Here is a 25,662-nt window from a genome sequence, read left to right as displayed (position 1 = left end):
TTAAAAGTTTTAAATTATATCAAGCATCTTCTCCAACCACAATGGTATAAAATTAGAAATCAATTACAAGTACAGTAAAAAATACACAAACAAGTACAGTAAAAAATACACAAACACATGGAGGCTAAATAACATGTTACTAACAATGAATGGGTTAACAATGACATAAAGGAAGAAATGAAAATGCAAACAAAACAAAAAAACAAAATCTGTGGGGCCCAGTGAAAGCAGTCCTAAGAGGGATTATGAAAAGAAACAGGGATTATGAAAAGAAACAGGCTGATGCTGGAGGCTATCTAGAATGTGACAGGAGTCACCTGAGTACTTGCTAACGATGGGCCCTCCCAGCCCTGCCAATTTAGAATCTCTAAGTGCCCAGGAATCTACATTGGTACAAGCAATCCCCCACTTCCATTCCAGGTGATTTTTATGCACGATTACATTTGAGAACAAACTGATATATCTGTATAACCAAAATGTGTGGTGCAATCTCAAATTACAGCCCCTTGAAGACACCTCCGCTTCAGTTCCTCATCTGTAAGATGGGCACATTGCCCTGGCCTCTTCCAGGGTTGCCATGAGGATGAAAAGCATAAGGGATCCAAAAGTGTTTTCTAAACTATGATGTGGTTTAGGAAAACAGTAGAAGTTTCCTAAGCCCTTTATGAAATTATTCATTGCAAATCATAGACTGTGTCAACACTAGAAAAGACCATAGAGACTATGTAGCCTCTTACTATACAGATGAGAAAAGTGAGGCCCATTAGGGGTAGGGACCTGTGAAGCCAGCCCGTGATAGAATCTGGCCTACACAGATTCCCAGGTGGGATTATAGCCTGTCCCCCTTCACCTCCACTGATAGAGAAGCTACCATTAGAATGGTAAGTCTTATTTGAAAAAAACAAGCTAGAATCTGACAGAGGGTGAGAGAATTCAGCAACAATCCCATTCCAGATGGAGTTTCCTTTCTTCACATTTTCCCAAAGGGTCTCAATAACAGTAATGTTCACTTTATAAAGCCCTCTCATGCCCAATAGTCATTCAATGAACACTTACTGAGCACCTGCCACGTGCCAAGCACTATACTGATTGCTGAAGAAGGAAGACATAGTTATTGTTGGCCCATTTTATGATGAGGAAACTGAAGCCCACAGGACATGAGCTTACCTAGCAGGTGAAAAGTCTATTATTCAGGCTTGGTAGGCCAATGCCAGGGGTTTTCCAAAGCCCTGCCTTCTCCAAAGTATTCAAGTACACACCCTCCCACGTAGAAGCAGGTGCCCTCCTTCCCACAATCCCTCTTCCCCTGCTCAGCAGAAAGGAGTGAATTCCCAGTGTGAAAGCAAGGGAGAGATAAGGGCCTTCTGTATCTAATAATACCCACTTGAAAGCAGCAAAGGCCTGATAGATGGGACTCCTTGGCCCTAAGCCTGGCTGATCTGACAAGGCTGTTCTCAATGTCAACAGTTCTCCTCAGGCTAGCAGGCTTCCAAAAAATCCACAATTACTGGCAGCCACTTCCATTGATGATCTCCTTTCAACCCGATAATCCCCAAGTGAAGATTTTTTATCCACAGGGTGCAGGAAGAAGGAGGCTCAGAGAGGGGCACTCAAAGGTCAAGGTAACACAGCATAACTGAGATGGGAACTTAGCCTGTTTCACAGCAAAACCTAGGTAGGGCCTGCCCTTTATACCCTGCCACCCTCTGTAAATACCCTAAGAGCTGGGCTCAGGGCTGTCAAGATTATAATGTGTGGTTTACAAAAGGTATTATGGTAGATAATGGCTTAATTAATAGGTGCTTACCCTATCACCACTTCTACCAACTCCTACTCTATAGGAGTCCAAAGAAGTGGAAGCTCCTGGGCCCAAGATCCTTAGGCTGGAAACATCTTTCCCTTGATTCTCTCCAAGAGGCAGGATTGTGTAGAAATAGCATGAGCTTCTAAATCAAGGTAGGTAAACAGGAAGATTGGTCTGTGTGACCTGACAAGTCAATTCACTTCCTCTGAGCCACACTCATTTATTCTGCATATATTTATTGAACACCTACTATGTGTCACAGATTGTGCTAGGTGCTGGGAGACAACTGGAAGCAAAACAGATCCACCTCTGATAGCTGGAGCTCACAGTCCAGTGAAAGAGTCAGAATTGTTTTTATGGACCTACACAATATGTTTGTTAAGAAGTTTGATAGGAAAACCAAGATGGCGGCATAGGTAAACACCGGAGATTGCTGCCTCGCACAACCACTTCAAAAATACAACTAAAAGACATAACGGACATCATCCAGAACCACAGGAAGGCTGGCTGAGTGGAATTTCTACAACTAGAAGGAAAGAGAAAAGCATACCGAGACTCAGAGGAGGTGCAGTGCTGAAGTAAATACAAAGGTGCGGAGGTGCATGCGGAGAGGGCTGGTGGCTGAGGACACGATTGTCTTTTTCAATCGGGAGGGAGTCTCAGGCTCTGAGCTCCAGTTCTGGGCGAGTCTCTGGGGACCCAGACTCATACAGGAGAAACGGGACTGTCTGGCATTGGTCGGAACTCGAGGGCAGCTTTCTCTCGGAGGCACTCGAGGCGATTGCCAGGACCTCTGAAGGCAGGACTGAGAGCAGCCATACTGCTGGCTCGCTCGCCTGCCCTGTTGATCCCCTGGGACCCTGCCCTGCCCAAGCTGTGCAGGGAGGCTTTTGCATATGAAAGGCCCGGCCCTTTGTAATCTGAAAATAACTTAACAAACTGCAGCTGCCCCAAGGCCATTGCTTTACAGCTGGCTTCTGCTGGGTAGCCTCAGACAAAGGCTAGATTAGCACCTCCTTAGATCCAAGAGCCAGTGTACCCAGTGGTCAGAGTGGGACCATCCAATTACAACTCCTCAGATCTATAAGGGACACACTCAGGGGGCAGACTCAGTGAACACCAAAGCCTCACTGAAGCAAGTCTTGCCCCAGAAGGGTGTCTTCAGCACAGAAGTTCTCCCACCGTAGACACAGCTGATTTTCACAGCCAACTGGCCTGGAGGTCAAATCCTCCCAGTTTTATCTATAACAATCAAGGCTTAACTACAACAAGACTGTGCACAAAGCCCACAAGGGGGTGCACCAAGAGTGTCTACCTCAGGTAATTGGGACACTTAGCACAGAAAGACACTCTATCCACACAGCGAAGCATAAAAAATGCCGAGACAAAGAAACAGGACACAAATGACAGAAATGGAGGAAAGCAAACTACTGGATATAGAGTTCAAAACCACACTTTTTAGGTTTTTCAAGAATTTTCTAGAAACCGCCGATAAATGTAGTGAGATCCTCAAGAAATCTAGTGAGACCCTCGATGTTGTGATAAAGGACCAACTAGAAATTAAGCATACACTGACTGAAATAAAGAATATTATACAGACTCCCAACAGCAGACCAGAGGATCGCAAGAATCAAGTCAAAGATTTGAAATATGAAGAAGCAAAAAACACCCAACCGGAAAAGCAAAATGAAAAAAGAATCCAAAAATACAAAGATAGTGTAAGGAGCCTCTGGGACAGCTTCAAGCGTACCAACATCCGAATTATAGGGGTGCCAGAAGAAGAGAGAGAGAGAGCAAGATATTGAAAACCTATTTGAAGAAATAATGACAGAAAACTTCCCCTACCTGGTGAAAGGAATAGACTTACAAGTCCAGGAAGCGCAGAGAACCCCAAACAAAAGGAATCTAAAGAGGACCACACCAAGACACATCATAATTAAAATGCCAAGAGCAAAAGACAAAGAGAGTATCCTAAAAGCAGCAAGAGAAAGAAAGTCAGTTACCTACAAGGGTGTACCCATACGACTGTCAGCTGATTTCTCAACAGAAACTTTGCAGGCCAGAAGGGAGTGGAAAGAAATATTCAAAGTGATGAATAGCAAGAACCTACAACCAAGATTACTTTATCCAGCAAAGCTATCATTCAGAAGTGAAGGTCAGATAAAGAGCTTCACAGATAAGAAAAAGCTAAAGGAGTTCATCACCACCAAACCAGTATTATATGAAATGCTGAAAGGTATCCTTTAAGAAGAGGAAGAAGAAGAAAAAGGTAAAGATACAAATTATGAACAACAAATACACATCTATCAACAAGTGAATCTAAAAATCAAGTGAATAAATAATCTGATGAACAGTATGAACTGGTGATTATAATAGAATCAGGGACATAGAAAGGGAATGGACTGACTATTCTTGGGGCTATTCTTGGGGGGGGAAGGGGTGTAGGGGGTGCGGGAAGAGATTGGAGAATAATCGTGCACCTATGGATGAGGACAGTGGGTGGGGAGTGAGGGCGGAGGGTGGGGTGGAAACTGGGTGGAGGGGAGTTATAGTGGGAAAAAAGAGGAACCAATGTAATAATCTGAACAATAAAGATTTAATAAAAAAAAAACGAAGTTTGATAAATGACACAAAGAAGCCAAAGGTATTTATTCCACATATGCCACCTCTCCTAAACATACAATGACTTAATTTTTGCTTATTGATTTTTAAAGAGAGAGGCGGGGGGGGGGGGAGGACCATCAATTTGCTGATTCACTTATTCATTCACTCATTAGTTGCTTCTTGCATGTGCCCTGATGGGGATAGAACCTGCTCAGAGAGGGGCACTGCATCCTTGGCATATGGGATCAATGCTCTAACCAACTTGAGCTACCTGGCCAGGGCTGTGGTAACTTAATTTTATTAAGGGCACAGAGACATCCATTGTTAAGTTCTGGCAGAGGGAGGTGGGAAATTCTGCAACATCAATCACATTTGTCTTGAATGATCCCTTGTTGCTACACTGAGGTCTCTGACTGACAGTTTACTGTCCCTGGACATGTTCTGTCATGGTGTCAGCTCTGGCTGTGTCTGAACACAGACCCCTTACCCATTCAAGAGGCCGTCTGTCATAGGTTCAAACCTTGGAGTCATACAGACCCCAACTGTGTAGCTTGGCTAGATGACCTTGAGTAAGTGATTTACCCTCTTGAAGAGCTTTGCTTGCTCCATCAGTAGAACAAGGGGCAAGGCTCCTTTACAGAATGGGTGTCAGAGGAAATGAGACAACAGCAAGCAGAGTTTGCAAACAGGCCAACAGGTGTGATTTAATTTGCCTACAGAGTACTTTTTCTGAATTGTGGATTCGTTTTTAAAAATTTTTAAATTGGAAAATGCTATATAAAAATTCAAATATATGTCTTTACTTTAAAACAGTAATACCTGGCAATACTAGCCAGGCCATCATGGTCTGAGCAGTTGCCGTCCCCCATTTAGCCAGAGCCTTGACCTTCTAGGCCACCAGAGTCCCTGCTTTGCTTGCCTCACTCAGTGGCCTTACTTGCCATTCCAGGTATCTGAATTTGCAAACCCTGATGCCTGTGCCTGGCACAGAGTAAACACCCAATAAATGTTAACTACTATTATTACTGCCAAGGAACCAACCAGCACCAACACAGCTCCTCTGCTTTGCAAGTGACTAAAGAGAGGTGGCCATGGAAGAGTAGGAAAAGTGGGCATTCATGGTGAAACAGAAGAGATGGGGTTTAGTGCCAGTCAACAGATGTCTGGCTGTGTGGCCGTGGCCAAATCCTTGGCCATTAGTTCGGTCCATATGTTCAGTGTGGTGTGGGCCACAGGGTCCAAGGTCCAATGTAAGCACATAGGTCTTAGGTCTATAAGCAAACCTACCTTTCCCAACCTGTTTCTCTCTGAGCTCATTCTCTGGGGACAGAAACACAAAAAAGAGCAAGGTCTCTCGAGTTGTAGATTTAGAAGCACCATACTTGCACTTCTGCTTCATTCTATTACCCAAAGCCAGGCACATGGTCAAGTCCAGAGACAGAGGCAGAGGACACTTCAAAGTTAAATGCCCAAGGGGGTGGATGCAGAGAGGGTAAAAGATCATTCAACCCAACAGAAAGACCTATCAATTCTACCTTAGAAATACTTTCCACACCTGTCCAATACTCCTTCTATCTTATTGCTACCACCACTTCAGTTCACCATGATCTCTCTTACCTATCACCACCTGACTGCTCTGTCCAAATCTTTCTTGTCCATTCCTTCTCAGACCATTCTCAATGCAGCAACGAGAATAAACTTAAAAAGAAAACCTGCTCTGACCACTCATTTAATTAAGTCTGCCAAATGGTTTCCTATTGTTCTCAGGATAAAGGTGAAAATCCTGACTAAGGCCTGAATTGTTTGCAATTGAGGGGTTATTTTAAAGCAAATAGATGAACCTGGTGAAAGGGAGAAAGAGAGTGAGGAGGGAGTGTGGGAAAGAGAGGCTTTGTAATGACTTCCATGTGAGGACAGCCTGGGACCCCTTTCTCCAACCTCATCACCTTCCATCCTTTCTTTCACTTTATGGTTGGAACACATCATAATTCCCCAACTTGTACACTATTTCAAGCCTCTGGGGTCTTAATTGGACTGCTCTGTGTCCAAGTAGAGTTCTTTATCCCTCCTTTTGGTACGGATTCAAAACCCTCTGCCTTTCTCCTTTCCTTCTTCTAAGGAAAAAGAAGAGAGGAGAAGAGTGCAGATTGGTTTGGCTCAGTGGATAGAGCATCGGCCTGCGGACTGAAGGGTCCCAGATTCTATTCCAGTCAAGGGCAGGGAGAGGAGAAGGGAGGGAGAGGAGAAGGGAGAGGAGAATTCGTAGCAATTCAGGTCTACCTGAAGAAACAAGAAAAATCTCCAAGAATAATACTTTACCTAACACCTAAAGGAACTAGACAAAGAATAGCAAACAAAGCCCAAAGTGAGTAGAAGAAAGAAAGTAATCAAGAGCAGAGCAGAAGTAAAGAGTCTAAAAAACAAAACAAAACAAAGTTGTCCAAAGAAATTGAAGAAGATACAAATAAATGAAAGCATATACCATGCTCATAGATAGAAAGAATTAATATAGCCTTGGCTGGTTTGGAGATATCACACTAATATCACACTATACTATAAGGTCACATAATCAAAACAGCATGGTACTGGCATAAAAACAGATATATAGATCAATGGAACAGAACAGAGAACCCAGAAGTAAACCCATATCTAGTCAACTAATATTTGACAAAGAAGGCAAGAACATACAATGGAGTAAAGACAGTCTATGTAATAAATAGTGCTGAGAAAATTGAACAAATACATGCCAAAAAATGAAACTATACCACATTCCTACACCATACACAAGAATAAACTCAAAATGGATTAAAGACTTAAATATAAGACTCAAAACCATAAAACTTCTAGGCAGTAAAATTTCTGACTTTTCTCTGAGTAATATTTTTTTATATATCTTCTCAGGCAAGGGAAACAACCCCCCCCCCCCCCGAAGAAAAACAAAAAATGGGACTACATCAAACTAAAAAGTTTTTGCACAGCAAAGGAAACCATCAGCAAAATGTAAAGACAACCTTTTGAATGGCAGAAGATATTCACCAATGATACCTGACAAGGGTTAGTCTCCAAAATTTATAAAAAAGTCAGACAACTAAGTACCAAAATAACCCCAAACAATCCAATTTAAAAAATGGGCAGAGGAATGGTGATGGAAAGATACATGACTTGAGGTGGGGAACACACAATACAATATACAGATGATGTATTATAGAATCGTGTACCTTAAACCTATATAATTTTATTAACCAATGTAACCAAATAAATTCAATTTTGAAAATGGGCAGAGGACCTCAATAGACACTTCTCCAAAGAGGACATAAAAATAGAAAATAGAAATATGAAAAGATGCTCAACCTCACTAATTATCAGAGAAATGCAAATTAAAACCACAATGAGATATCACCTCACACCTATCAGAATGGCTATCATCAATAAATCAACAAACAACAGTGTTGGAGAGAATGTGGAGAAAAGGGAACCTTCATGCATTGTTAGTGGTAATGCAGATTGGTTCAGCCCCTACAGAAAACAGTAAGGAGGGTCCTGACACTAGGGGGGTGAGGTTATAAGTGGGGGGTGGTGGGGGCAATGGGGGGATAAGGACACATATGTAATACCTTAATCAATAAAGAAAATAAATTAATTAATTTTAAAAAAAGAATGACAAACCACACATGTGGAATGAGAACTCTATCTATGAATTAAACAGTTAATTGTATCAGTTAACATTTAAAGGTGGTATTTACACAATAAGTTTCAAGTAGAAAAAAAATTATTTTAAATGGAACTCTGCCTTATGACTCAGTGACTAAAAACACTAATTCAAAAGAATATATGCACTCCTATGTTCAGTGCAGTGTTATTTATAATAGTCAAGATACAGAAGCAATCCAAGTGTCTATCAATAGACAAATGGATAAAAAAGCTGTGGTACATATATGCAATGGAACATTACTCAGCCACAAAAAAAAAAAAAATGAAATCTTACCATTTGCGGCAGCAATGGATGGACCTAGAGGATATGATGCTAAGTGAAATAAGTCAGTTAGAGAAAGACAAATACCATATGATTTCACTCATATTTTGAATCTAAAGAACAATATAAATGAACAAACAAAATAGAAACCAACTCAGATACACAGAACAGACTGATGGTTGCCAGAGGGGAGGGAGGTTCGGGGAACTGGGTGAAAAAGGTGAAGGGATTAAGAAGTACAAATTGGTAGTCACAGTCACAGGGATGTAAAGTATAGCAGGGAATATAGGGAATGTAGTCAACTAAAGGACCGGTGCACAAAATTTTTCCGGGGGGGGCGGGGGTGTGTCCTCAGCCCGGCCTGTACCCTCTCCAATCCAAGACCCCTCAGGGGATGTCCGACTGCCCTCTCGCAATCCGGGACCACTGGCTCCTAACTGCTCACCTGCCTGCCTGCCTGATCGCCCCTAATCACTCTGCCTGCTGCCTGATCGCCCCTAACCTCTCTGCCTGCCTGCCTGATGGCCCCTAACTGCTCTCCCCTGCCTGCCTGATGGCCCCTAACTGCTCTCCCCTGCCAGCCTGATCGCCCCTAACTGCTCTGCCCTACCAGCCTGATTGCCCCTAACTGCTCTCCCCTGCCAGCCTGATCGCCCCTAACCACCTCTGCCTTGGCCCCCACCACCATGGCTTTGTCCGGAAGGACATCTGGAAGGATGTCCAGAAGATGTTTGGTCTAATTAGCATATTACCCTTTTATTAGTATAGATCAGGGGTGGGCAACCTTTTTGTGAATGCGTGCCAAAACCAGCAAAATCTCTGACTCAAAATTCTTCTGCGTGCCAACCCTAATTTTTTGAGAACATGTTATGCCTACTTGATATCTCTTAAGGTGTACGTATGTGAAGAAACTTGAAGAAATAATAAAATTCATTCGAGTGACAAAAACACAGTATATGATGATGAAAAATACATTTATTTTTTAATGTATACATGTACACTGATAGTCCGACAGAAAACTTTATGACTCCGTTTGATATTATCAGTGGGACTTTTGCTGCTGCATCACTGATGACAGAGATTTTACATCAGGTTTATATTTCGTGACCTTCAGAGATATGCACGAGCTACTACTTTCATCCGTCAGGCTACTCCTATTATGAGACTTAACAAAATTCATCACTGAGAACAAAGATTCACAAGCATATGTAGATGAAACCAAAACACTGGTCGGATCTAGAAAGGCAGAGAGAGTTCAGGCAGAGGCATAGAAATTGCTCTTCCCCTCTCTTGTCAATCCATGTCTATGGTCTTTAAGATAACTTGTTATGTAAAATTATTTATTTATCTAAGATGCACCTACACTGAATTTATCTGAAAAATAAAGAAGTCGATATTAAGAAAAAAATTGTAAATGGAAGATTATAAGAGAGGGTTTCACGTGCCAGCAAAAGTTACTGGAGTGCCATGTTTGGCACGCGTGCCAGGGGTTGCCCACCCCTGGTATAGATAATATTGTAATGACTATGTATGGTGCCATGTGAGTCCTGGAAGTATCGGGGGCGGGGGGACACTTTATAAAGTATATGAATGTCTAACCACTAAGCTATACACCTAATAATTAATAAAAAATAATATTGAGTGCAAACTATAATTGAGAAATTAAAAAATATGTAATACACTTAAGATTCTACCTCAAACACAAAAAACGAAAGCATTAAAATTGCAAGAAGCAAATACACAAAATATATGGGCATAATTCAAATACACAAAAGCAGACTGTGTAATGTACTTAAGGGAACATGTTCAATCTCACCAGTAATTAAAGAATCACATATTAAAACAAGAGGAAAGTATCATTTCTATCCTACTAAATTTGAAATATATTTTAAAATGATAAATCAAAGTTATGTGCTGACACCTGTGCGAAAAGGGACAAACCTTTTGTGAAAGAATGTGGCAATATACATTAAAAAGTTCTAAAAGGGTCTATACCCTTTGATCCAACAATCTTACACCTCAAACCTCTGATGAAGAAAAAACTGAAAACATGGACAAAGTTTAATGATGGTCAAAGATGTTCACCCCAAGGTCATTTATTTATAAGAAAGAAAACGGAAGCCAGTTGAAAGATTCAACAACAGTGACTACTACATCAAATGTTAATAAAAGAATAAATCAAAACTATAAATACCTCATGATTATCAATATGTGGTTAAAAGGGGAAAATTGAATTCAGCAAAATTGCAGGATAGTAGATTAACATGTAAAAATCAGTTGTGTTTCTATACATCAGCAAAAACAATCTGAAAAGGAAAGTAAGAATGCAATTTCATTTATAATAGCATCTTAAAGAATTAAAGACTTAGAAATAAATCTAACCAAGGACATGAAAGACTTATATACTAAAAACTAGAAACCTGATGTACAAAATTCATGCATGGGTAGGGTCCCTAAGGCCTGGCCGGTGATCAGGGCCAATCTGTGGGGTGACTGTGGGGCAATCGGGGGAGGGCGGGTTCCCTGCTGGCACCCGCCTTGACCGGCCTGCGGGGCGATTGGGGGCCCCACTGGCACCAGCCTTGACTGGCCTGGGGGCTGCGGGCTGGGGGCAGGTCCTGCACTGTCTGCCCCCTGGTGGTCAGTGCACATCATAGCGACCGGTCGTTCCACTGGTTGTTCTGCCATTTGATCAATTTGCATATTAGGCTTTTATTATATAGGATTATAAAACATTAATGAAAGAAATTAAAGAAGATCTAACTAAATGGAAAGGTGTCTGTGTTCATGGATTGGAAGATTTAACGCTGTTAAGATGTTCATACTACCTAAAGTAATCTACAAATTCAGTGCAATCATGATTAAAATTGTAAAAACTGGTTTTTGTAGAAATGGAAATGCAGATCCTCAAGTTCACATGGGAATTGCAAGGGGCCTCAAATAGCCAAAATAATCTTGAAAAAGAAGCATAAAGTTGGAAGACTCAACTCAACTTCCATACTTTGAAACTTACTACAAAGCAGTAAAAAAGTAGTGTGGTACTGGCATAAAGACACATAGACCAATGAAACAAATTAAAGAATCCAAAATAAACCCACACACATATGGTAATTGACTTTTGACAAGAGTAAAGGGAGCAAGGACAGTCTTTTCAACAAATAGTGCCGGAAAACCTGTCCATCCACATGCAAAATAATGAAGTTGGGCCCTTAACTAATACTGTATATAAAAATATAACTAAAACTAGATCAAAGAGCTAAATAAACTTAAGAGCTAACACTATAAAATTTTTAGGAAAAAAACTGAAGAAAATCTTCATGACATTGGATTTGGCAACAATCTCATGTAATGCCAAAAGCACAGGCAACAAAAGAAAAAATAAATTGTATTTCATCAAAATTTAAAAACTTTCATGCATCAAAGGATATTATCAAGAAGTGACAAGACAATCTATAGAATGGAAGAAAACAATCTATAGAATGATTTGAAAATCATATATCTGACAAGGGATTAATGTCCAGAATATATAAAGAACTACAACTCAACAACAACACAATTAAAAAATGGGCAAAGGACTTAAATAGATATTTCTCCAAAGCATATAAATGGGCAAAAATAACATGAAAAGATGCTCAACATCATTAGTCATTAGGGAACTGCAAATCAAAACCACAATGAGATACCACTTCATACCTACTAGGATAACTATTTTTAAAAGAAAATAAGTGTTGGCAAGGATGTGGAGAAGCTGCAACTCTTGTGCATTGCTAAAGGGAATGTAAAATGGTGCAGCTACTATGGGAAACAGTTTGGTGGCTCTGTAAAAAGTTAAACAGAGCCCTAGCCGGTTTGGCTCGGTGGATAGAGCGTCAGCCTGCAGACTGAAAGGTCCCAGGTTCGATTCCGGTCAAGGGAATGTACCTTGGTTGCGGGCACGTCCCCAGTGGGGGGTGTGCAGGAGGCAGCTGATCGATGTTTCTCTCTCATCGATGTTTCCAACTCTCTATCTCTCTCCCTTCCTCTCTGTAAAAAAATCAATAAAATATATTTAAAAAAAAAAAAAAGTTAAACAGAATTACCATGTGACCCAGCAATTCCACTCCTGAGGATATACCCAAAGGAACTGATAGCAGGTATTCAAATAGATATTTGTACACCAGTGTTTATAGCAGCATTATCCACAATAACCAAAAGGAAACAACCCAAGAGTCCATCAATACATGAATGAATAAATAAAATATGGTATATGAACACAATAGAATAGTATTCACCTATTAAAAGAAATGAAATTCTGACACATGCAACAACATAAATGGATCTTAAAAGCATCATAGTAAGTGAAATAAGACAAACACAGAAGGCCAAGTATTGTATGGTTCCATTTATATAAGGTATCTAGAATAAGCAAATTCATCTAATATAATAATAGAGGAATACGCAAATTAGCTGGATGCCGTAACGTGACGACTGATCTACAAGTGGCAAAGAGCTATAGGAGGGTGGGTCAGCGAGCTACAGAGCAGCAGAGAGCTACAGGAGGGCGGGGCCAAGAGCTACCAGCGGCGGTGGGCGGTGTGGCCAGCTGAGGCAAGCGGCAGTGAGCTACTCCCGCATGGATTCCTGTCTACTAGTATAGACAGAAAGCAGACTAAAGGTTATCAGAGGATTGGAGAGGGGCGAGAGAAGGGAAGTTATTGTTTATGTTGGGAATCATGAAAAAGTTTTCGGTTTAGACAGTGTGATAAGTACACAGCTTTGTGAATGTATTTGATGCCACTGAATTGTACATTTACAAACAGTTAAAATAATAAATATTATTTATGTATATTTTACTAAAATTTAAAAAGTGGGGGGGCAATACTATGCATAGTGAAAAGATAGGAATGAAATAAACAAAAATGTCAGCAGCAGCTATTTTGAGATAAGAAATCTTTGGGTGGTCTCCTCTTTCTTTTAATCACTTTTCTCTATTTTCCAAATTTTCTTTCAATTACTCTTTGGATAGGAAAAAAAATGTTTCATGTTTTAAAACTTCAGGATTTAATACATACAGTACATAGTTCTCCAGCCCAAATTTTTCGCTTGATGATAGAAAATTTCTTTACATTTGGACCAGCATTTACAAAGGATTTACTCAACAAGGGACTATAAGAAAAGGAAATCATCACTTTAAATGATTTAAAGAAATTCACTGTTGCACAGAGGTAAGAACTAATGTTTTCTTAGGAAAGGGTTCACCTTGACCTGGCCACAGGCCCATTGAGCTCACTCACATCACATCAGGGTTTGATATCAATCCTTTCCTTTATCTGAGTTTCTCTCCTAGCCCTTTGGGTGCTGAATGAGGAGAGGACAGGTTTCAAGGCCCCTCAGATAGATAATTTCCTCTGGATGTGTGATAAAGTCCACAATTTGACATTCAACCAATAAATTAAAATAGAATATAATTTAAACATGCAAGTGAGAATTTTTCTTAATTTAATTAATTGAAATAATCAATATTAATTCACCCTTAAAAGTACTCTAAGCCCATCCCAGAAGGTCTTGTTTATATAGCAAATGATACTGACATTGTGCTAGGTTTTTATGCATAAGTCCAAAGGACCTGTTCTCCCCTTTCTGACAAGTAAATAAAACGGTAGGGAATCAAATAACTCACTAAAAAGAAGATATAATTTTTTATCTCCCTTTTTACAGTCTCATATCCACTTCCGTTGGGAATAACAAAGTCTGAATTTTTATGCAACACTTATCTAAATGTGTCGATTTTATCGGATTGATGAATTTTGCTAACAAAAGGCAGCGCTAGGAAATCTTTTATGACATATTTGGCCCATTCACAGGCCTGGAGCTTTAATTTAATCAACTTGAGAATTCTGAGGGAGAACTGCAGGTGTTGGATCTGAAAAAAAAAGTCATAAATGGGAAGGCATATCAATCTTTATGATGGGGAAACAAAAACACTCTACTTGATTGCCCTCCACAGGCAGGAGAAGGAGAGGTGGAAGTAGCAGGACATTGTCTCAGGCTGCATAGCACAGAGGAAGCATTGCTGTCTCCTGGTGACCACTATTTAGTATTGATCAAAAAGTGCTGGACCAGAGAAGAAGAGAGGAATTGATAAAACAATGAGATTGGCCAACACTGTGTGCTCAACAAGGATGTTTTCTCCTTTTCACGACCACATTGGAATTAGTCATTCCCTTGGCCACCTGAGCAACCAGATGGCTTCTGTCCCATAGTCTCCACACCCCTCCCACCCCCACCCTGCCTTATAGCACTGTCACCTTTCTTCCCCCATGGACCTCTCCTATCAGAATGTGCTGACTGTAGACAGAGCCAATAGCCTGACAAGATCTGCTGGATCTCCCTAGTTCACCCTCCCCTCCCTCCACTACCTTGATTCTGAGCCACACTTCTCTCCATGGAAAAACCACCATGACCTCCCCCGATCTGTCTCTCTGTTGCCTCCAGATCCTCCTTGCCATGCCATCCTTTCACCTAGAGCCAGCCATCTCTACATAGGAGGGGAAACTCTTTCAGTCAGTCTCCTGCTCAAAATTTTTTAACTCCCTACTTTCCATAAGATGGAACTGTAAATTCTTTAGCACGAAATACTACAAAGGTTCTTTTGTCATCTGACCTTTCACAGTACCCCCAACACAGCAATGTCCATTGGTCCATTCATCTGTAAAACCATCCAATTTTATAAACCTCTAACGGAAACATCTAGTCATCCACCAGAACTCATATCTCCTTTTCAATTCCTATCTCTAGTCGCAGCTAAAGCGACAGTGAGGGGATACAGTCCTTAGCTAAATGAGCAGGTAGTATGGAGTCCTCAGCAACAGAATTTCAGTGAGAAGGGTATGCCCCTTCCAGGTCCAGGTCCTAAACACTAGACCTTACTGCAAACATGAACACAGCACTGCCTGTGCCCACTTTGACCACACGAACAAGGAGACACCCTACAGTGGAGGGCCAGCAAGATGGAGGCAACCTGGGTTTCTCTAAATGTCATGCAGAGCAAAACCACACACTGCTCATGTTAGGAAATTAGCTATAAAATCAACTTCCTGCTTCTTAATGCCTCTGTACTGTTTGGTCTCTCCCAATAGCACCTTAGCCTTTACCCTTCATGCAAGCAAGGGCCAGGCGATATCCCACTTACTAGGACCCAGTGTTGACAGCTGCCTCCCAATCCATGTGTGCCCTGAAGCCTGCTTGTGTATGTGAACCTTCCTCTCATTGGCAAACCTACTTGGTGTTCTCCAGGGTCTTCTGCATTTTCTTGGTCATTTTCTCTATCGCTGCCTGTTTCTTTCCTTCAGCCAAGAGGTCCGTCTTGTTCAACACAACAATCAGCTTCTGGCAGGCAATCTGTCCAATCACAAGGCATTCTGCTGACTGGGTCTGCATCCCCTTGGTCACATCGATGACCAGCATCATCAGATCAATGATCTGGGCCCCTGGAAGGAGAAAAGACAAGGTTAGAAATGGAAAAGGGAGAGGTGAGCTCAGAAAGCTGCCCAATGCCCTAGGTCAGGCAAAACTGGCCAAATTAAAGTATTAAAAGTGGGTGGAGTGGGAAATGAACAGTTATCACATACCTCCTAGCACCAGGCCACAGGTGACATGCTTTGACCTATAAGATTTTACTGAATTCTCACAACTAACATGAAGGGCAGGTGTGTTACTCCATTTAGAGATCAGAAAATTGAGGCCTATAAAGGAGAGCTTGCCCAGGCCACACAGCTAGCCTGAGCAGGGCTGAGTGACTCAAAAACCCATGACTTTCTATTGCACCAATCCTATCATTTCATTCCATCCTACATAGGAAAATATAAGCAGAAAAAAGCTTAGTGTTAGACTTGACAAATGCCTAGAGATTTGCCTTTGCAAAGAGATAGAGAAGGACTAAAAAAGTGAAAGAGAGACCTAGCTGGTTTGGCTCGGTGGATAGAGCATCGGCCTGTGGAATGAAGGGTCCCGGGTTCAATTCGGTCAGGGGCACATGCCTGGGTTGCGGGCTTGATCCCCAGTAGGGGTGTGCAGAAGGCAGCCAATCAATGATTCTCTATCATCATTGATGTTTCTAGCTCTCTCTCTCCCTCTCCCTTCCTCTCTGAAATCAATAAAAATATATTAAAAATCAACAAAAACCACACACTTGGTGGCTTAAACAAGAGAAATTCATTTTTAAAAAAAAGTTAAGGAGGAGTTTGGGTGGGGAAAGGGCATCTCCTCTATGGCTCCTGGGCCTTCTCCTCATAGTACTTGTGGTTTCCTCATGATCATTTCATGCTTGACTGGACTGTATCTACTCACTTCTTCTGTTCTTTCTGTGCTGGCTGGGGGCTTCCTGTTCTTTCGGGGGGCAGAGTAGGAGCATTCAACTATATCAACAGAGCATCATATGTGTATGTACATATATGTGCATGTATGTGTGTGCATGCATATGTATGTGTGTGCGTGTGCACACACGTGTGTGTGCACATGTCAGATTGTGAGTATGGCCTAAACACACAGCCACAGTTGAACTGAACAATAGCAGGGACAGTGATTCTATCATCTACCATGAACAGGGCAAATTATGTACAGCAGACTCATCTTTTTAAGCAATTGAGTCCAGCCCTAGCTGGTTTTGCTCAATGGATAGAGCATCAGCCTGCAGACTGAAGGGTTGAGGGTTCGACTCCAGTCAAGGGCACATACCTTGGTTGTAGGCTCAATTCCCAACCCTGGTTGGACATGTGCGAGAGGCAACCAATCAATGTGTCTCTCTTACATCGATGTTTCTCTCTCACTGTCGCTTCCCCTCCCTTCCACTCTCTCTAAAAATCAATGGAAAAAATATCGGGTGAGGATTAACAACAAAAACACAAAAACAACTGAGGCCTATAAAACCTCATCTGAAAGATTCTCTCATTTCTACTGAATCACCAACTCCCTGGAATCCATCTCTGTTCCAGCTCCAGTTCCCATGACCCATGGCAGGTCCATGTCAGCTGTTCCTTAATGGGTCCTTTCACCTCAACTTGTCCCTCTGAAATCCATGCTCCAAGCAGCCTCCCAAAAGGAATTTTCTAAAGATACATAACTGATTCATACACTGTTGGAAGGGTGGGAAGGGGTTAAATTAGTACAACCTCTATGAAGTTCGAGTTGGAAACAGCTATCAAACGTACATAATCTTTGACACAATCAAGCTCACATACATGTAAAATGTCCTTATAGCAAGCTTATTCCAGTTGAAAACCCTGGAATATCCATCAGTAGAGGACAGGGTAAAAATAATGCTACAACCATGTGACAGAATACTATATGGCCATTAGAAATAATGAAGAATCTCTTTCTATAGCACTATAGAATGATCTCCAAGGGTAAAGTAAGTGAGAAAAGGAGTAGAACAATGTAACTTGTGTTAAAAGGAGGAAACGTGTGTGTGTGTGTGTGTGTGTGTGTGTGTGTACTATATATGAGTATCTGCTTCTATATGCATAAAATATCTCTGAAGGAATATAAAAGAAACAAATAACTTTTGGTTGTCTGTTGGGAAAAGAGCTAGGTGACAGACAGACTGGGACAAGAGCAGGAAGAAAAATCCTGACTGTAGATTCTTCTGTACCTTTTCATTTTAAACAGGAGTGTGTACTATCCATTCAGAAATAAATAAAATTATAATGTTAAATACATAAATATCAAGTAAAACATTGACCTGACTGTGTTATTCTCTTGCTAAGAGCCCCCACTGTCCTATGATTAAAACCAATCTCTGTGGTGTTGCTTCGCCGGGCCCCCTATTACCTCACAGTGCCGAACACTCCCCCTGTGCCAAGGATTACACTGCACTTCACAGAGCCCTTCTCTATGCTCCTCACTCAGCTCTGGGGTGCCTTCCCCCACACCCCACACACATTAGCCTGAGCCCCACCCACCTCAGGTCTCTCCACATGTTCTCCAGCCTGTCGCCAGTACAGTGCTATGTGGCTAGGTTTTGAGGCAGCAGGATGGGACAAAGCCTGCTGGTAAGCAGTAAGGATGTGCATCCTGTGTTCTCAGCCTGTGTGCACTTCTCAGCGAAGACTTCACAGCAGAATGGCCCCAGTGACTGGCTCAGTGGCCCCCAACACTGGTGGGCAAAGCTGCACCCAGAGAGTTAAGGCTACTCTACCCCATGAGTGATTTATGAACCTTGTTTCAAGAGTAATTCCAACTACCCAGGCTCCCTCTAAAACCTAAATGTCATCCCTCACCTCACCCAAACTATTATTGACCGATTTTACAAATGAGAAAATCGGGCTTAGAGAAGTTAGGTGACTGCCTTGGGTTCTTCAACAAATAGGGGATAGAGAAAAGATCTGAACTCTGGTGTACCCACATGCCATACACAACTTGTCCTTGCAAATGGGGACCAGAGCCTCTCTAGCCTCCTCACCTAGCCTGCACTTTACACTGAGAATCAAGGCACAACCCATGCTAGTTCTCACTCCTTCCCTGTCTTGCTTTTGTTCCTGTTCCTCTCTACCCAAACCTGACTTGCCCTGACCCTTCCTTCCTAGTCCACCCCACACTGAGAGCTCACAGACCAAGGCCTGGATTTCAATTTGTATTCGCAGCAACCAGCACAAGACCCAGCTCAGGCACAGCTTAATCAATCTTTGTTGGACTGACTGAGCAAACAATAGTTCCCCCTACCTCCTCCACTTTCTTTACCAGGAATTGGTTTCTTTCCTCTGAAATTCAATTTCCTATTGGTCTATAAAACTATCCAGGAGTGCCTTCTCTTGGCCCAGTGGCCGGAGGGGAAGGATGATGTATAAGTATTTAGTCTATCTCCCATGTGATGCCTGTTGGGATCTTGGAGATGGGAAATAAAAGTGAACTGACAAACCCAGAAAGATAAGTGCAGACAGGATCCAAACCCTCTGAGGCCTATGGGGTTTTCTCTGTGGCCTCGCTCTAACATCCACAAGCCGCCTTTGTTGCAGGGAGCACACAGCTCTGCTCCAAAGGCCAGCCTCTTGAGCAGACTGTTGCAGCGCAGCCAACATCAGGGATTTCTAAGGAGACCAAAGGTCACAGTGACTTGACTGGACCTACTGAGAACCAGGGCACCACTGGAAACTGGGGTCACCATCAGGCAACTGCCCGGCTGCCTGGAAGCAGCTTTTTGTTACTCCATTTCTTCATCAAACTTTTGATCAGACGACAGGAAGTGACATAACTGGCCCATCTTGTCTTTTTTAAAATCTCTAGTATTGCCACAGAATGAATCAAACAGTATCCTTCCCAATTCCCACGAACCCAGAGTAGGAAATCATACTGAGACCAGAGAGAGTGGGTGGGAAACACAAGTCAAAAACTTGCAGTGTACAAATGACCCTCTATATTTCTCAATCTATCAGAGCTTTTCATCTGGATCTATTTACTATAGAATTCTTTAAAGCAGTGATTTTCAACCCTTTTCATCTCATGGCACACATAAACTAATTACTAAAATTCTGTGGCACACCAAAAAATAATTTGCCAATCCCACAAAAAAAACACTGGGTGGCTATTGTTGTGTTGGCTGTTGTCATTTTTAAATTTGACAACATAAGGGAAAAGATGTTGGTGCCTAACTAAATAGTCAGGTGATTTTATTTTTAAAATATTTTTATTGATTTCAGAAAGGGAGAGGGAGAAAGAGATAGAAACATCAATGATGAGAGAGAATCATTGATTGGTTGCCTCCTGCATCCCCCACACTGGGGATCAAGTCCGAAACGCATGCCCTGACCAGAATCAAACCCTGACCTCCTGGTTCATAGTTCGATGCTCAACCACTGAGCCATGCCTGCCGGGCTAGTCAGGTGTTTTAAAAATTCTTGCAGCACACCAGTGTGCCATGGCACAGCGACTGAAAATCACTGCTTTAAAGGTTTGCAGAGTAATTATAACAAGGTTAAAGTTTCTCAGTAGTTTTGAAATTTCTAATTCTGTAATTATGTATTTTAATCATTTCAAAAATAAAAACAGAATTAGTATTTGTATCATAATGCACAACTTAGTAAGAGCCTCCAAAAGTGGCCATCTCCTTCCCTATGATTAACATATACACAAAGGCCCCTGTACTCTTTGGAGGAGGAGGAGGAGGAGGAGGAGGAGGAGGAGGAGGAGGAGTATTAACAACGTGAAACAAGTATTAACAATTTCTCCCCCAAATCCAATGGTATCCATGAGCCCCTCACAGGGATCTTTGGTGAGTGGTAGCCAACAGCCTGGAACACTGTGTCCACCAAAAGGTAGGAAAACCTTATTGTTTTAACCAGGCCTGCAAAGGTGTGCTCCTCCACAAACATCCTGCTAAATTCCACCTGACGGGCCAGGAGAAACCCAAGTAGGAGAACCATGCCACACCACCAAATGGACCAAAAGAAGAGCATATTTCAGGTATTTCAAATACCACAGGTAATAAGCAGGAATGGAGTTGACCTAGCAACAAGTGGAACCAGTGTGCTGCTTAATCAACAAGAAACCCAAAAGATGTTGTCAAACTCCAAACAACAGTCACCATAGATTGGGAGCTGGCCTGGTGCCAAGCCCTGGGTGCGGGACTTCACATCTCTAGTTGCAAACTGACACTTAAGAAGTGCAAAATTGGAAAAGAGCGTTCTTTAGCTTGCATGGTGCCTCTGAGAATATGAACATACTACCAACACTTACAATTCAAGAGAGAACACACAAAAATCTTTATGAGACAGCAGATATGACAGCACTGGTTCTGCCTCTGACATGGCTGTGAAGCAGCTGCCTCTTGAGCATAGTGATATATTCCCAATTTTACTCTGGTCCACACAAGTCTCTATTGCCCGATATTTTGGCTTTTATACTACCAGCCTGGCTCTTGATGGCATATCAACTTCTGACTTCCGCTTGACGTGCCTTAGCTCTGACCCTCACCACAACCCCATGCAGAAGAGACTCTCCCATTTTAATAAGGAGTAATCTGAAGTCTGGTCACACAAGAGTGAGCAGAGGCAGAGCTAGAACCTAGGCTGTCTGATTTCAAAATGTCTGCTTTTTCTATTGCCAGAGTCCTGCATTTCTGAGTCTCCTAGGAACCCTACAGCATCCTGACGAGCAGGTGGAAAGGCCCTGAATATGAGAAGAGAAGAAGAGCCGAAAAGGTGCTAAGGCAAACTGCCAGTGTCCTCTAGAACACATCCAAAACCAGAGGTACTGTCCTTCAGGAGGAAGCAGAATGTACATTTATCACCCCCTAAAGAAACCCAGAAGGAAAACTGGAAAGTCACATGCAAAAGAATGACAGTAAACTGCTATTTGTGATATCATACACAAAAACTAACTCAAAATGAATCAAAGAGTTAAATATAACTCCTAAAACAATTAAATATATAGAAGAAAACATAGGTACTAAACATATGACCATGGTCTCAGAGAGGATTTTATTAATTTGACCCAAAAGGCAATGGAAGCAAAGGCAAAAATAAATGAAAGGGACCATACCAAACTAAAAAGTTTCTGCACAGCAAAAGAAATCATCAACAAAACAAAAAAGCAACCTACTGAATGGGAGAAGATATTTGCAAATAATACCTCCAATAAACGGATAATACATATCCAAAATACATAAAGAACTTATACAACTCAACCACAACAAACAATTTAAAAACGGGCATAGGACAGAACAGACACTTTTCCCAAGAAAACACACAAATGGCTAACAGATATATGAAAAGGTATTCAACTTCACTAGCCATAACGGAAATGCAAATAAAACCACAATGAGATACAACCTGTTAGAATGGCTATTATCAATAAGACCAGAAGTAACAAGTGTTGGAGAGGATGTGGAAAAATGTATATTGGTACAGCCACTATAGAAAACAGTATGGAGGTTCCTCAGAAAACTAAGACTAGAAATACCATATGAATCAGCAATACCTCTTCTGGGTATACACCCCAAAAATGTGAAAACATTCATTCGTAAAGATGTATGTACCCCTATGTTTGTTGCAGCATTGTTCACAGTAGCCAAGGCATGGAAACAACCTAAATGTCCTTCAATGGATGATTGGATAAAGGAGATGTAGTACATAAATACAGTGGAATACTACTCAGTCATAAAAAAGATTAAATTCTGCCATTTGGGACACATGGATAGATCTTGAGAGTATCATGCTATGCGAAATAAGGCAGAGAGAAAAGGACAAGAACCAAATGATTTCACTCATATGTGGGATAGAAAACTGAAAGCAACAAATGAACAAACAAAACAAAAAACTCATTAACATAGACAACAGTATGGTCGTTACCAGGGGGAAAGGATAGGGAGGACTGAAGAGGGTAAAGGGGTCAAATATATGGTGACAGAAGAAGACTAAACTTTGAGTGATGAGCACTTTACACTTGAAATGTACATAATCTTATTAACCAATGTCACCCCAATAAATTGAATTAAAAAAAAGAAGAAAGAAACCGAAGAGAACAATGGGAGCAATGCTAGTTGTGCAGAAACAGAGGAAACAAAAAGATGTAAGAAACGAAGAAAAAATAAACAGCCTCGGACAGGACAGCAGAAAACAGAGGTGCTGGACCCCTGCCAAAAGGAAGACAAGCCAAAGCACAAGAGACGCTGGAGACTCGTGGTAAAACACGACAGAACTGAGAGCAGGCAGTGGTGAGAATGAGGTTTGCTGGCTGTGAAACCTTGGGTAGTAACCTTCCTTCTTTGAGCCTCAATGTCCACATTTGTAAATTGGGAAAAACATACAACAGTGACACAGGGACAGTGGGTAGCTGTCTAGATAAAACTAAAAGTGGATCTCTACCTTACATATTGCATCAATTTATACCATAAATTCCAAATGGATCAAAGTTCTAAACATTAAAATATATAAAACTGGAAAAGTATTGGAAGAAAACAAGACAGAACTTTTTATAATCTTAAAAGTAAAAAACATGCCCTAACCGGTTTGGCTCAGTGGATAGAGCGTCGGCCTGCGGACTGAAGGGTCCCAGGTTCGATTCCGGTCAAGGGCATGTACCTTGGTTGCGGGCACATCCCCAGTAGTGGGTGTGCAGGAGGCAGCTGATCAATGTTTCTCTCTCATTGATGTTTCTAACTTTCTATCCCTCTCTCTCCCTCTCTGTAAAAAAATCAATAAAATATATATATTTTTTAAAAAGTAAAGAACACCTAGTAAGACAGAAAACCCAGAAACACATTTTGTAAAAAGGAAGATAGACAAATTTAACATAATAATCAAATATTTCTGCATAGAAAAAAAATTATGAAGGCCAAAGATGACTGGGGAAAGAAGCCTAAAATGCACAATTCCGGAAAAGACTACTTTTATTAATATTTAAAACACTTCTTCAAATCTATATATATAAAAGCCTAAGCAACCGAACGACCGAATGACTGGTCGACCAGTCACTAAGATGCACACTGACCACCAGGGGACAGACGCTCAACGCAGGAGTGCCCCTTGGTGGTCAGTGCGCTCCCACCTCTAACCTCCTGCAGCCATCCAACCTCCCGTGGCCCCTCCCCCTGGCTGGCCTCCAGTGGCCCCCATCAGCCCCATCACCAGCCAGTCCGAGGGGCCCCACCCGTGCACAAATTTGTGCACCAGGCCTCTAGTTGGTAATAAAAAGAGCAACAATCCATTGAAAAATAGAAACAATATCAATAGACAGGTAATACTCAACACATTCACTGAGCTCCTCCTTTGCCAAAACCCTAGTGATGAGAACTGACAACAACCCCTACTCTTACAAGCGGGGCTCACTGGTCCTGAGGTAAGGCCGAAAGCACACAATACACCTAATTCATGAATCTCACGGAAGGGAGAAGATGATAAGTATCCTGGGGATAAAACAAAGCAGGAAAAGAAGGCTCAGGAATGTATGGGGGGCAGGCTGACATTTTAAATCGGACTATCAGGACAGGCTTCACTGAGGAGAGACATCTGAGCCAGGACTCACAGAAGAGGGGGCTGGCAGTTAACCAGAAGAAGAGCATTCCAGGCAGACAGAGGGGCGGGTACAAAGACCCTATGGGATGTCAGGGTGTCAGACAATTAGCAAGGAGGCCAGGATAGCTAAAGGGAAGTCAGACAGGAAGCAGGGCCAAAGAAAAGAAATACCCATAGTTCAGACATATAATAAGATGCCCTACCTCACCAGTAACAATAAAAATGCATTGAGCCGAAACCGGTTTGGCTCAGTGGATAGAGCGTCGGCCTGCGGACTGATTCCAGGCAGACAGAGGGGCGGGTACAAAGACCCTATGGGATGTCAGGGTGTCAGACAATTAGCAAGGAGGCCAGGATAGCTAAAGGGAAGTCAGACAGGAAGCAGGGCCAAAGAAAAGAAATACCCATAGTTCAGACATATAATAAGATGCCCTACCTCACCAGTAACAATAAAAATGCATTGAAACTACACTGAGATTCTAGATTTTACCTAGTGGGTTGACAAAATTATTGTGACCATAATAAAAGGAGCTGAGGAACAGTTAGTCCTTGCCCTGCCAGGCACTGCCGGTTACACACACTAACTCCCAAAGCCCTCCAGACAGCCCTGTGAACGACCTCCATGTAGAGATGAGAAAAATGAGGTCAAAGGACTGGGATAAGGGGCTAAAATTCCAAGTCAAGTTGTACAGCTCCAGAGGCCATGTCATCCCTCAAAACATTTGGTAACCCCTGCTGCTGAGGGTGTGGGGAAGAGAGACAAAACCTCTTTGAAGGCCATTTTGGCAATAGCCATCAAAGGTGCAAGTGCACATACCCTGTAACCAACCACATCCCACATGCAAATGAGGCACATACAAGGACATCACTGTACTGTGTCTGCAACAGCAATCACATGGTGCCAACCTGACTGCCTGTCAGGAGAGACGCAGTTACCTACATTTCAGTTTATCCACATAACAGAATATTACAAAGCTGCTAAAAAGCACACAGTGGTTCTATATCCCCTGAGTGGGTACTCCTGCCAAAAGTGTGTGCACAGTATACTGCCATGTCTACAGATTTTTGCATGTTAAAGTATGTGTCTGAAATCACTGTCCTTGAAATTTTTAGAAGAACTGGTCATAGCAGTTTGACTCTGGGGAAGTAAACTAGGTAAGCAGGGATGGGGTGTAAGGAAGATCCATTTATTTTCCACACTTCTGTACCTCTTAAGTTTTGAATCATGTATACATATTACTGACTCAACAACTATTTATTTTTAAAGTAAAGCTTTGTATCACTGAAAACCAGTA

General features: G+C 41.8%; 1 protein-coding gene across 3 annotated transcripts in view; it reads right to left on the bottom strand.

The window, feature by feature from the left end:
• Positions 1-25,662, bottom strand: part of EEFSEC (eukaryotic elongation factor, selenocysteine-tRNA specific) — a 228,066-nt gene that overhangs the window by 123,602 nt on the left and 78,802 nt on the right. For all 3 annotated transcript variants that reach the window (XM_006091305.3, XM_006091304.3, XM_023756145.1), the window contains exon 2: positions 15,643-15,850. In XM_006091305.3, coding sequence (XP_006091367.1) covers positions 15,643-15,850 — 208 coding nt within the window. The remainder of the gene's footprint in view (positions 1-15,642; positions 15,851-25,662) is intronic.

This window comes from Myotis lucifugus, unplaced genomic scaffold (assembly GCF_000147115.1).
Source record: "Myotis lucifugus unplaced genomic scaffold, Myoluc2.0 scaffold_90, whole genome shotgun sequence".
Taxonomy (NCBI): Eukaryota; Metazoa; Chordata; class Mammalia; order Chiroptera; family Vespertilionidae; genus Myotis; species Myotis lucifugus.
Note: the sequence above shows the minus strand (reverse complement) of the source record. Positions and strands in the feature narration are given on the sequence as shown.